Raw genomic sequence first — 12,725 nt, forward strand, 5'->3', positions numbered from 1 at the left:
CAGTAGTAGTAACAGTAGTAGTGTAGTAGTGACAGTAGTAGTGAGAGCAGTAGTGACAGTAGTAGTGACAGCAGTAGAGTAGTAGTGACAGCAGTAGTGTAGTAGTGACAGCAGTAGTGTAGTAGTGACAGCAGTAGTGTAGTAGTGACAGCAGTAGTACAGTACAGTGACAGTAGTGTAGTACAGTGACATCAGTAGTACAGTGAAATCAGTAGTGCAGTACAGTGACATCAGTAGTGCAGTACAGTGACATCAGTAGTGCAGTGACATCAGTAGTGCAGTGACATCAGTAGTGCAGTGACATCAGTAGTGCAGTGACATCAGTAGTGCAGTGAAATCAGTAGTAGTAGTGACAGCAGTAGTGTAGTAGTGACAGCAGTAGTGTAGTAGTGACAGCAGTAGTGTAGTAGTGACAGCAGTAGTGTAGTAGTGACAGTAGTAGTGACAGCAGTAGAGTAGTAGTGACAGCAGTAGTGTAGTAGTGACAGCAGTAGTGTAGTAGTGACAGTAGTAGTGACAGCAGTAGTGTAGTAGTGACAGCAGTAGTGTAGTAGTGACAGCAGTAGTGTAGTAGTGACAGTAGTAGTGACAGCAGTAGTGTAGTAGTGACAGTAGTAGAGTAGTAGTGACAGAAGTTGTGACAGTAGTAGTGACAGCAGTAGTGTAGTAGTGACAGTAGTAGTGTAGTAGTGACAGTAGTAGTGACAGCAGTAGTGTAGTAGTGACAGTAGTAGTGACAGCGGTAGTGTAGTAGTGACAGTAGTAGAGTAGTAGTGACAGCAGTATTGTAGTAGTGACAGTAGTAGTGTAGTAGTGACAGCAGTAGTGTAGTAGTGACAGCAGTAGTGTAGTAGTGACAGCAGTAGTGACAGCAGTAGTGACAGCAGTAGTGTAGTAGTGACAGCAGTAGTGTAGTAGTGACAGTAGTAGTGTAGTAGTGACAGTAGTAGTGACAGCAGTAGTGACAGCAGTAGTGTAGTAGTGACAGTAGTAGTGACAGTAGTAGCGTAGTAGTGACAGTAGTAGTGACAGCAGTAGTGTAGTAGTGACAGTAGTAGTGACAGCAGTAGTGTAGTAGTGACAGCGGTAGTGTAGTAGTGACAGTAGTAGTGACAGCAGTAGTGTAGTAGTGACAGCAGTAGTGTAGTAGTGACAGTAGTAGTGACAGCAGTAGTGTAGTAGTGACAGTAGTAGTGACAGCAGTAGTGTAGTAGTGACAGTAGTAGTGACAGCAGTAGTGTAGTAGTGACAGTAGTAGTGACAGCAGTAGTGTAGTAGTGACAGCAGTAGTGTAGTAGTGACAGCAGTAGTGTAGTAGTGACAGTAGTAGTAACAGCAGTAGTGTAGTAGTGACAGTAGTAGTGTAGTAGTGACAGTAGTAGTGTAGTAGTGACAGTAGTAGTGACAGCAGTAGTGTAGTAGTGACAGTAGTAGTGACAGCAGTAGAGTAGTAGTGACAGCAGTAGTGACAGCAGTAGTGTAGTAGTGACAGCAGTAGTGACAGCAGTAGTGTAGTAGTGACAGCAGTAGTGTAGTAGTGACAGCAGTAGTACAGTACAGTGACAGTAGTGTAGTACAGTGACATCAGTAGTACAGTGACATCAGTAGTGCAGTACAGTGACATCAGTAGTGCAGTACAGTGACATCAGTAGTGCAGTGACATCAGTAGTGCAGTGACATCAATAGTACAGTGAAATCAGTAGTGCAGTAAAGTGACATCATTAGTACAGTGACATCAGTAGTGCAGTACAGTGACATCAATAGTACAGTGACATCAATAGTGCAGTACAGTGACATCAATACTAGTGTAGTGCAGTGACATCAGTAGTGCAGTGCAGTGACATCAGTAGTGCAGTACAGTGACATCAGTAGTGCAGTACAGTGACATCAGTAGAGCAGTACAGTGACATCAGTAGTGCAGTACAGTGACATCAGTAGTGCAATGCAGTAACATCAGTAGTGCAGTGCAGTAACATCAGTAGTGGAGTGAAATCAGTAGTGCAGTGCAGTGACATCAGTAGAGCAGTACAGTGACATCAGTAGTGCAGTACAGTGACATCAGTAGTGCAGTGACATCAGTAGCGCAGTGCAGTAACATCAGTAGAGCAGTACAGTGACATCAGTAGTGCAGTGACATCAGTAGTGCAGTCCAGTGACATCAGTAGAGCAGTCCAGTGACATCAGTAGAGCAGTCCAGTGACATCAGTAGAGCAGTCCAGTGACATCAGTAGTGCAGTCCAGTGACATCAGTAGTGCAGTCCAGTGACATCAGTAGTGCAGTCCTGTGACATCAGTAGTGCAGTCCTGTGACATCAGTAGTCCAGTGACATCAGTAGTGCAGTCCAGTGACATCAGTAGTGCAGTCCAGTGACATCAGTAGTCCAGTGACATCAGTAGTGCAATGACATCAGTAGTGCAGTGACATCAGTAGTGCAGTGACATCAGTAGTGCAGTGACATCAGTAGTGCAGTGACATCAGTAGTGCAGTGACATCAGTAGTGCAGTCCAGTGACATCAGTAGTGCAGTGACATCAATAGTGTAGTGACATCAGTAGTGCAGTGACATCAGTAGTGCAGTGACATCAGTAGTCCAGTGACATCAGTAGTCCAGTGACATCAGTAGTCCAGTGACATCAGTAGTGCAGTCCAGTGACATCAGTAGTCCAGTGACATCAGTAGTGCAGTGACATCAGTAGTGCAGTGACATCAGTAGTGCACTGATGACATCAGTAGTGCAGTCCAGTGACATCAGTAGTGCAGTCCAGTGACATCAGTAGTGCAGTCCAGTGACATCAGTAGTGCAGTGACATCAGTAGTGCAGTCCAGTGACATCAGTAGTGCAGTGACATCAGTAGTACAGTACAGTGATATCAGTAGTCCAGTGACATCAGTAGTGCAGTCCAGTGACATCAGTAGTGCAGTGACATCAGTAGTGCAGTGACATCAGTAGTGCAGTACAGTGACATCAGTAGTGCAGTGACATCAGTAGTGCAGTGACATCAGTAGTGCAGTCCAGTGACATCAGTAGTGCAGTCCAGTGACATCAGTAGTGCAGTGACATCAGTAGTGCAGTGACATCAGTAGTGCAGTGACATCAGTAGTGCAGTGACATCAGTAGTGCAGTCCAGTGACATCAGTAGTACAGTGACATCAGTAGTGCAGTCCAGTGACATCAGTAGTACAGTAACATCAGTAGTGCAGTCCAGTGACATCAGTAGTGCAGTGACATCAGTAGTGCAGTGACATCAGTAGTGCAGTCCAGAGACATCAGTAGTGCAGTCCAGAGACATCAGTAGTGCAGTCCAGAGACATCAGTAGTGCAGTGACATCAGTAGTGCAGTGACATCAGTAGTGCAGTCCAGTGACATCAGTAGTGCAGTGACAACAGTAGTGCAGTCCAGTGACATCAGTAGTGCAGTGACATCAGTAGTGCAGTGACATCAGTAGTGCAGTCCAGTGACATCAGTAGTGCAGTCCAGTGACATCAGTAGTGCAGTGACATCAGTAGTGCAGTGACATCAGTAGTGCAGTGACATCAGTAGTGCAGTGAAGTGACATCAGTAGTGCAGTGACATCAGTAGTGCAGTGACATCAGTAGTGCAGTCCAGTGACATCAGTAGTGCAGTGACATCAGTAGTGCAGTGACATCAGTAGTGCAGTCCAGTGACATCAGTAGTGCAGTGACATCAGTAGTCCAGTGACATCAGTAGTCCAGTGACATCAGTAGTCCAGTGACATCAGTAGTCCAGTGACATCAGTAGTGCAGTGACATCAGTAGTGCAGTCCAGTGACATCAGTAGTGCAGTGACATCAGTAGTGCAGTGACATCAGTAGTGCAGTGACATCAGTAGTGCAGTCCAGTGACATCAGTAGTGCAGTGACATCAGTAGTCCAGTGACATCAGTAGTGCAGTGACATCAGTAGTGCAGTCCAGTGACATCAGTAGTGCAGTGACATCAGTAGTGCAGTCCAGTGACATCAGTAGTGCAGTCCAGAGACATCAGTAGTGCAGTCCAGTGACATCAGTAGTGCAGTCCAGTGACATCAGTAGTGCAGTCCAGTGACATCAGTAGTGCAGTGACATCAGTAGTGCAGTCCAGTGACATCAGTAGTGCAGTGACATCAGTAGTGCAGTGACATCAGTAGTGCAGTGACATCAGTAGTGCAGTCCAGAGACATCAGTAGTGCAGTGACATCAGTAGTGCAGTCCAGAGACATCAGTAGTGCAGTGACATCAGTAGTGCAGTCCAGTGACCTCAGTAGTGCAGTGACCTCAGTAGTGCAGTGACATCAGTAGTGCAGTGACATCAGTAGTGCAGTGACATCAGTAGTGCAGTCCAGTGACATCAGTAGTGCAGAGACATCAGTAGTGCAGTCCAGTGACATCAGTAGTGCAGTGACATCAGTAGTGCAGTGACATCAGTAGTGCAGTCCAGTGACATCAGTAGTGCAGTGACATCAGTAGTGCAGTGACATCAGTAGTGCAGTGACATCAGTAGTGCAGTCCAGTGACATCAGTAGTGCAGTGCAGTGACATCAGTAGTGCAGTGACATCAGTAGTGCAGTGACATCAGTAGTGCAGTGACATCAGTAGTGCAGTCCAGTGACATCAGTAGTGCAGTCCAGTGACATCAGTAGTGCAGTGACATCAGTAGTGCAGTGACATCAGTAGTGCAGTGACATCAGTAGTGCAGTGACATCAGTAGTGCAGTGATCTCACCTCCTTGAGCTGCTCCAGCTCCATCCGCACGGTCTCGTACTCCAGCTCCAGCTCGTCATATTGCTGCTTCAGCTGCTGCTTCTCGTCCAGCACCACCAGCCCGTACTCGGCCGCCTGGATCTTCTCCCGGGTGGTCTCCCCCAGCTCCCGGAACAGCCTCCTAATCTCCGACCGCAGCCAGTCCGAGCCCGACTGCATGACCAGCTTGTCATACTCATCCTCCTCCATGAGGAGCGCCATCCCTGGGTGGGGTGCAGGGCTCACGTCTGTCATTAATATGTCGGGGTTCTCTCCCTGCACCCCAAATCTTATCCCCGGGTGCTCCCCCGCATCCTGCGCCCGGCGCTCGCCGCAGACACTGGCAGGAATGCGAGCCTAACCCCTATGACTGGGAGTATGAAGCGGGGAGCGTCTGACAAGTCCGCCAAGGAAACACGGCGACACGCGAAAAACGTCAGTAAGGAGGGACGGTCTGGAATGTGCTGTGAGAAAGGACACTTGGTAGACGTTCCCTACGAGCCGCTAAGGGCAAGACGCATGCTCAGTAGAGACATGGTGCTGGAAGGCGTCCACGACTAGGGGCAAGGCACACATGGGCTTTTGATGATCAAAGCCTTAGGGAAGCGGCGATGTTTGCTTATTCCTGCAGAGATCTGGGGGAAGACTGGGTTATACTAGAAGACCTACCCGCAGCAGGGCGTCTGCCTCACATAATACATACATTAAGGAGGCGTATTGTGCCTCCTAGGTTTATTCTTCACTAATGTAGGGAATGTATCTCGGTGCTCCCCAGCCTGTGGGGATAACTCCCATCATGTCCTATAGTGTTACAACAGCGGGAAAGCCACAGATTAAGACATGTCTCTATCACCAGTAGGCAGTCAGGGCATGATAGGAGTTGTAGTCTTGTAACAGCTAGAAAGCCACAAACAATGATGTAGCTCGGTGGTCTCCAAACTGTGGTCCTCTAGATTTTTCAAAACTACAACTCCCAGTATGCAAACCTAAGTACTACATCAGTGTTTCCTAACCGGACTGTCCGAGAATGCTGGAAGTTGTAGTTTTTTCAACAGCTAAAGGATCACAGTTTGGAGGTCAAGGCGGTAGACTTGTGTTTACCAACCAGGTTCCTCCAGCTGTTGCTAAACCACAACTCCCAGCATGCCTGGACAGCCTTTGGCAACAGGTAGAGAGCCACAGTTTTGGAAACAGGGCACAGTGACACAGTCCATTGGGAGACAGTGGCAAACTTCATTATAGGAACAGATCATTATGGGGCAATTGCAGAGTTCAATATGGGGACATTGGCGCAGTTCATTAAGGGCAGGGGTACAGTTCATTATGGGGACACTGGCACCTTTTAATTATGGGGCAATGGCACAGATCAGTATGGGGACAATGGCACAGATCATTATGGGGACAATGGCACAGATCATTATGGGGACAATGGTACTCTTTATGATGGGGACTATAGTACAATTCATGGATGTGGACTGTGGTACAATTCATTAGGGGTCAGTATAACAGTTTATTAGGGGAGAGGGGCACTGTGCATTTACATCCCAGACACTTCAGTAGCAGGCTCTACCCTGTGACTTATTATTAGTGTAATAATCATTTTCAACCACAGGAAGTACCCGTATATACTCGAGTATAAGCCAACCCGAATATAAACCGAGGCCCCTAATTTCACCCCAAAAACCCAGGAAAAGTTATTGACTCGACTATAAGCCTAGGGTGGGAAATACATCATCCCCCCCCCCCTGTCATCATCCAGAGCCCCGTCACAATCCCCCCCCCCCCCTTCATCATCACCGCCTGTCAATCCCTTCATCAGTGGTCTTCAACCTGCGGACCTCCAGATGTTGCAAAACTACAACTCCCAGCTGTCCGGGCGTGCTGGGAGTTGTAGTTTTGAAACCTCTGGAGGTCCGCAGGTGGAAGACCACTGCGGCCTTTGTCATCATTCAGACACCCCCTTTAGTTTTCTACTCACCTCCCCTCGGTGGGAAGGAAGGGTGAGCTGGTCCGGGCCATCTATGCTGTCTATTTTCACCGGGGGGCAATCTTCTCCGGCCCCGGACTAGTGACGCTGCCTTGACGACGACGCACAGGGACGTTCATGTGCGTCCCTGTGTGTCATCGTCAAGGTAACATCACTAGTCCGGGCCCGGAGAAGAGGGCCCCCCGAGTGAAAATGGACAGCCTGGAACGACTAACCCTCCCCACCGGACGGTCCCTGCAGCCCGGACCAGCTCACCCTAACTTCCCACAGAGGGGAGGTGAGTAGAAAACTAAAGGGGGTGTCTGGATGATGACGAAGGCCGCAGTGGTCTTCAACCTGCGGACCTCCAGAGGTTTCAAAACTACAACTCCCAGCATGCCCGGACAGCCGATGGCTGTCCGGGCATGCTGGGAGTTGTAGTTTTGCAACATCTGGAGGTCCGCAGGTTGAAGACCACTGAGAAGGGATTGACAGGAGGAGAGTTCACTCGAGTATAAGCTTAGGGGGTCGTTTTCAGCACAAAAAATCGTGCTGAAAAACTCGGCTTATACTCGAGTATATACGGTACATCTTTCTTGCACAGCGGTGTGAACCAGGCCTTAGCGATCGTTCAGCTTGGACCTCTACCTGGTGGCAAACTTGAATAAGCTGACCTTAGCTAAAAGTAGATCCGGATGTAGATTTAAAAAAAAATCTTTTTAAATGACAGATACGCTTTTAGGGTGTATTTACAAGTACAGATTTCTATCTCATCTCAAATGCAATAGAACTTATTTGGCATGCTTAGAAATCATTGCCTGCCAATCTCCATTATGACCCTAAATGTTGCACATAAACTCCATCTGAAAGAAATGTGAAAGACGACTCATTATAGAGGATAACAAGGCTTTATTTTAGAAAGATTATAAAAGATGAAGAAGAAAAGAACTGGTTTGATCCTAGCAAAAATATCAAAATAGCGAATATATATATATATAAACCCTTTTTTTTAGCTACATCCGGGTTTAAAAAACTAGGCTTGTAATATGTCGGCTCCTTTTTTTCCTTTGAATAGAAGGATGAAAGACCTAAGGGAGCAGAGAGACGTTGCAGGTATATGGCAGGCCCAGCTGGAGATTGCCTGTCACCTTTGATCCTGTCGATAGGAACTTTTTGAGACATTTTCCGCCATAATCGGATCCTAGTTGATCGTGATGAACTGTATTTAATATTAGAAATTACATGCAACATAACCAGTTTTAGTCCTAATTTATGTAGCTGTACCAGGTATCTGTAACTTACATTGTGTTTCAAATATATTCTAATAATGTCAATGACTGAGTATTAAGGTGCGTTCACACTGCGGAATCTCCGCTCGCTGAATTCCGCCGCTGAAATTGTTCCGCGCAAAGAAAGGACATGTTCATTCTTTGCGTGGATTCTGCGAGCACTGCATAGCCGTCAATGGTGACGGCTCAGTGCCCCGCGGCTAGGGCCGCGGGGCACTGAGTCGTCACCATTGACGGCTATGCAGTGCTCGCGAATCCACGCAAAGAATGAACATGTTCTTTCTTTGCGCGGAACAATTTCAGCGGCGGAATTGTCCGCCGCGGAAATTCCGCAGTGTGAACGGGTCTCGCGGAGACCCGTTCACACTAATGTTAAGTTCACACCGCGGAATTCCGCTCGCGGAGTTCCGCTCGTGGAATTCCGCTGGAATTCCGTAGTGTGAACGCACCCTTAGTATTTTGTGTTGAAAATCAATACAAATATTGAGGGAGATTTATCAAAAACCTGTGCAAAGGAAAAGTTGCCCAGTTGCCCATAGCAACCAATCAGATTTCTTCTTTCATTTTACAGAGGCCTTGTTAAAAATGAAAGAAGCGAGCTGATTGGTTGCTATGGGCAACTGGGCAACTTTTCCTCTGGACAGGTTTTGATAAATCTCCCCCATTGTTGATAATAATGTGAATAAAAACCTTGTTCCGAACAGAATCTTCCATTTTATAGTGTTTCCTTGTTTTCTCTTTGTTATGCTGAAAATGTACATAATAGAGGAGGCTGAGACATGTGGCGGCAGTCGGCTGTCATCGGATCCCCAGGCCAGAGGCAGAGGCAGGTCAAGCTGCAGATGAGGAGAAATGACCGCCCCAAGGGTACAGAGGGATCCATTAACCAGGCTCAAAAGACAATGCAAAATGTTTACACTTACAACTTGCAAAAACACTCCACCCTGCTCCTTCCAGATCCCTTCTGTCAAGCCTGTTTATAATTCTTACTTCTTTATAAAGGCCCCGATTACATTTCCATGTTTTTTATGTCAATATTGATCTGGATACCACCAAAGCGCTTTTTACCCCATTTGAGGAGATCTGCAGCCATAGACACTTATCCCCTATATTCAGACCACGCCTGACGAAAAAGCCAGAAAGGCTTTGAAACGCGTTGCGTGGATCCTTTGTGTGCAATAAATTTACCTATATATACTTCTTGTGGCAGCGCGATTCATCTCCCTTTCTTGGATCTCCTTTTATCTACATTTGCGCCTGGACGCTGGGAGCCGCAGCAGCCGCGATTACAGGATTCCTGATCAAGCGCATTGAGTGTTGTGCCTCCATTCGCACAACTCGCATAGGTGAGTGCGTTTTGATTGGGCTCTTCACTATCTCATCCATCAGGTTCCATCCAGGGGCGCGCACCCTGTTCTCTTTTGTATATTCAGGATAGGGGATATATGTCTGATTGGGGGGGGGGGGGGGCGAATGCTGGGACCCCTGCGATCTCCTGTAAGGGGCCCCGACTCGTGCAGGAGGTGTGTTGGCCGCAGCATGACGCCGTGGCTGACACGCTCCCTCCATGTATCTCTGTGGCAGAGGCGGAGATGCAGCGTTCATGCATCCCCGCCTCTCCCATAGAGCTGTAGGTCAACGACACATGCATTAGCTGTGGCAATGCCGCGTCCCTGTACAGGAGATCGCGGGGGGGGTCACAATATATGCTGAATGTCCCCTAAAACAGAACTTCCTGTGTAAGGTTGAACTATTTGGCCTAATGTACATTTAATGTAGGGCTGATCGTGAATAACCTTTGGCCTACTCTGCAGGGATGATCATACCCAATGGAAATTGTGCCTGTCATTGAACCTGTTTTTTTTTTTTTTGTATTGCAGTAACCCTACTTTTATCTGTAGAACTAAGCATTTAAGCCATTGAAGGCAAGGGTGTATTTACCATAGTGGCAGACCATGCGACTACTTAGAGGCCTTTGGAGATAGGGGGCCCCGTCCAGGTTGGTCCCATTCTTTTTCTATTGGTAAGAAACTCCTCTCTTTAGGGAAATAATGGAGAGGGATACTGACCAATGGGTCATGGAAAGCAAGAAGAAATAAACACCAGACCTTTCTGCCCTAGGGGCAAAATCAGACACAATAATATGAGGCCCATTTCGATTAGCTAAGGGGCCCCCTTTCTTCTATGTACGCCACTGATTCAAGGGGTAAAACATTACAATGCCTGTCCATGGGTTGTCTATGGTATTTCACCTCAATTCTATTTAAATAATAAATGGGGCTAAGGAACCTTACTAACTTTGGACTAAATGTGGAGCTGTTTTTGAAAAAAAAAAATCAGCTACGTTTTTCATATATTGACCGACCCCTTTAAAACGTTTTGGAAACCTGTGAGTTGAGCTTTAATGCAGAAAAATATTAAAACAATTGGGGAAATTTATCCAAACCTGTGCAGAGAATAAGTTGACCAGTTGCCCATAGCAACCAATCGGATTGCTTCTTTTGTTTTTTTAAAGAACTTTAAGAAAATTTAAGAAGAAATCTGATTGGTTGCTATGGGCAACTGATCAACTTTTTCTCTGCACAAGTTTTGATAAATCTCCCCAATTGTTTTAGTATTTTTCAGCATTAAAGCTCAACTCACAGGTTTCCAAAACGTTTTAAAGGGGTCGTTCAATATATGAAAAACTTAGCTGATTTTTTTTTTTTTCAAAAACAGCTCCACATTTAGTCCAAAGTTAGTAGGGTTCCTTAGCCCCATTTATTATTTAAATAGAGCTGAGGTGCAATACCATAGACAACCCATGGACAGGCATTGCAATGTTTTACCCCTTAAATCAGTGGCATAAATGTGTCTATCTGTCTGTGTATTTGTTTGTCTGTCTATGTGATGTCATATGTTCTATACTCTTGCATTGTTTCACACAGATGTTATTAATTCACACGATAATTTGTTTCCAACGCCAACAGTGGGAGTGAAAAAGATAATTGCTGCGTGCAATGAAAGCGAATAACTCATCGCCAAAAACCCAAACAAACAGGAAGGATTGCGCAATTTAAAGCACATTTCTATCACTGCTTGCAGCATTTATCAGTTTGTCAGTCTTTGTTAGACCAGAAGATCTCACAGAGTGTGGCCCTCAATTTTATATTTAAAGGGGTACTCCAGAGGGAAAAAATGTTTCTAATTAACTGGTGCCAGAAAGTTAAACAAATTTGTAAATTACTTCTGTTAAAAAATCTCTATCCTTCCAGTACTTATCAGCTGCTGTATGCTCCACAGGAAGTTGAGTAGTTCTTGAGTAGTGCAAAATATATGCTGCACATATCCATTCCTGTTACGCCTAGCGCTCCGGGTCCCCGCTCCTCCCCGGAGCGCTCACGGCGTCTTTCTCCCTGCAGCGCCCCGGTCAGTCCCGCTGACCGGGAGCGCTGCACTGTCATGGCCGTTGGGGATGCGATTCGCACAGCGGGACGCGCCCGCTCGCGAATCGCATCCCAGGTCACTTACCCGTCCCGGTCCCCTGCTGTCATGTGCTGGCGCGCGCGGCTCCGCTCTCTAGGGCGCGCGCGCGCCAGCTCTCTGAGACTTAAAGGGCCAGTGCACCAATGATTGGTGCCTGGCCCAATTAGCTTAATTAGCTTCCACCTGGTCCCTGACTATATCTGACCTCCTCCCATGCACTCCCTTGCCGGATCTTGTTGCCTTGTGCCAGTGAAAGCGTTTAGTGTGTCCAAAGCCTGTGTACCTGAACTTCTGCTACCCATCCTGACTACGAACCTTGCCGCCTGCCCCCGACCTTCTGCTACGTCTGACCTTGCCTCTGCCTAGTCCTTCTGTCCCACGCCTTCTCAGCAGTCAGCGAGGTAGAGCCGTTGCTAGTGGATACGACCTGGTTGCTACTGCCGCAGCAAGACCATCCCGCTTTGCGGCGGGCTCTGGTGAAAACCAGTAGCCTCTTAGAACCGGTCCACTAGCACGGTCCACGCCAATCCCTCGCTGACACAGAGGATCCACTACCTGGAAGCCGAATCGTGACAGTAGATCCGGCCATGGATCCCGCTGAGGTGCCGCTGCCAAGTCTCGCTGATCTTCCCACGGTGGTCGCTCAGCAATCGCAGCAGATTGCCCAACAAGGACAGCAGCTGTCGCAGTTGACCGCCATGTTACAGCAACTTCTGCCTCTGCTACAGCAGCAACCATCTCCTCCGCCAGCTCCTGCACCTCCTCCGCAGCGAGTGGCCGCTCCTAACCTACGCTTGTCCCTGCCGGACAAATTTGATGGGGACTCTAGACTCTGCCGTGGATTTTTGTCTCAGTGTTCCCTGCATATGGAGATGTTGTCGGACTTGTTTCCTACAGAACGGTCTAAGGTGGCGTTCGTAGTAAGCCTTCTTTCAGGAAAGGCCTTGTCTTGGGCCACACCGCTCTGGGACCGCAATGATCCTGCCACAGCCACAGTCCAGTCTTTCTTCGCTGAAGTCCGAAGTGTCTTCGAGGAACCTGCCCGAGCCTCTTCTGCCGAGACTGCCCTGCTGAACCTGGTCCAGGGTAATTCTTCCGTTGGCGAGTACGCCATACAATTCCGTACTCTTGCTTCTGAACTATCCTGGAATAATGAGGCTCTCTGCGCGACCTTTAAAAAAGGCCTATCCAGTCGCATCAAGGATGTGCTGGCCGCATGAGAGATTCCTGCCAACCTCCAAGAACTCATCCATTTGGCTACCCGCAT

The 12,725-nt window shown here is 47.6% G+C and overlaps 1 protein-coding gene and 1 long non-coding RNA gene across 3 annotated transcripts in view; one reads left to right on the plus strand and one right to left on the minus strand.

Moving 5' to 3' along the window:
- Nucleotides 1-5,129, minus strand: part of BICD2 (BICD cargo adaptor 2) — a 126,290-nt gene extending 121,161 nt beyond the window's left edge. For both annotated transcript variants that reach the window (XM_056524351.1, XM_056524350.1), the window contains exon 1: nt 4,721-5,129. In XM_056524351.1, coding sequence (XP_056380326.1) covers nt 4,721-4,993 — 273 coding nt within the window. In that variant the 5' untranslated portion in view covers nt 4,994-5,129. The remainder of the gene's footprint in view (nt 1-4,720) is intronic.
- A 1,010-nt stretch (nt 5,130-6,139) lies between these two features.
- On the plus strand, nt 6,140-10,095 carry LOC130275840 (uncharacterized). Its single transcript, XR_008844920.1, has 3 exons — nt 6,140-6,234; nt 8,760-9,339; nt 9,874-10,095. It is a non-coding gene; the product is annotated as an uncharacterized LOC130275840 (long non-coding RNA).
- Nucleotides 10,096-12,725: the final 2,630 nt, after the last annotated feature.

The sequence above is a fragment of the Hyla sarda genome, chromosome 6, assembly GCF_029499605.1.
Source record: "Hyla sarda isolate aHylSar1 chromosome 6, aHylSar1.hap1, whole genome shotgun sequence".
NCBI classification, from domain to species: Eukaryota; Metazoa; Chordata; class Amphibia; order Anura; family Hylidae; genus Hyla; species Hyla sarda.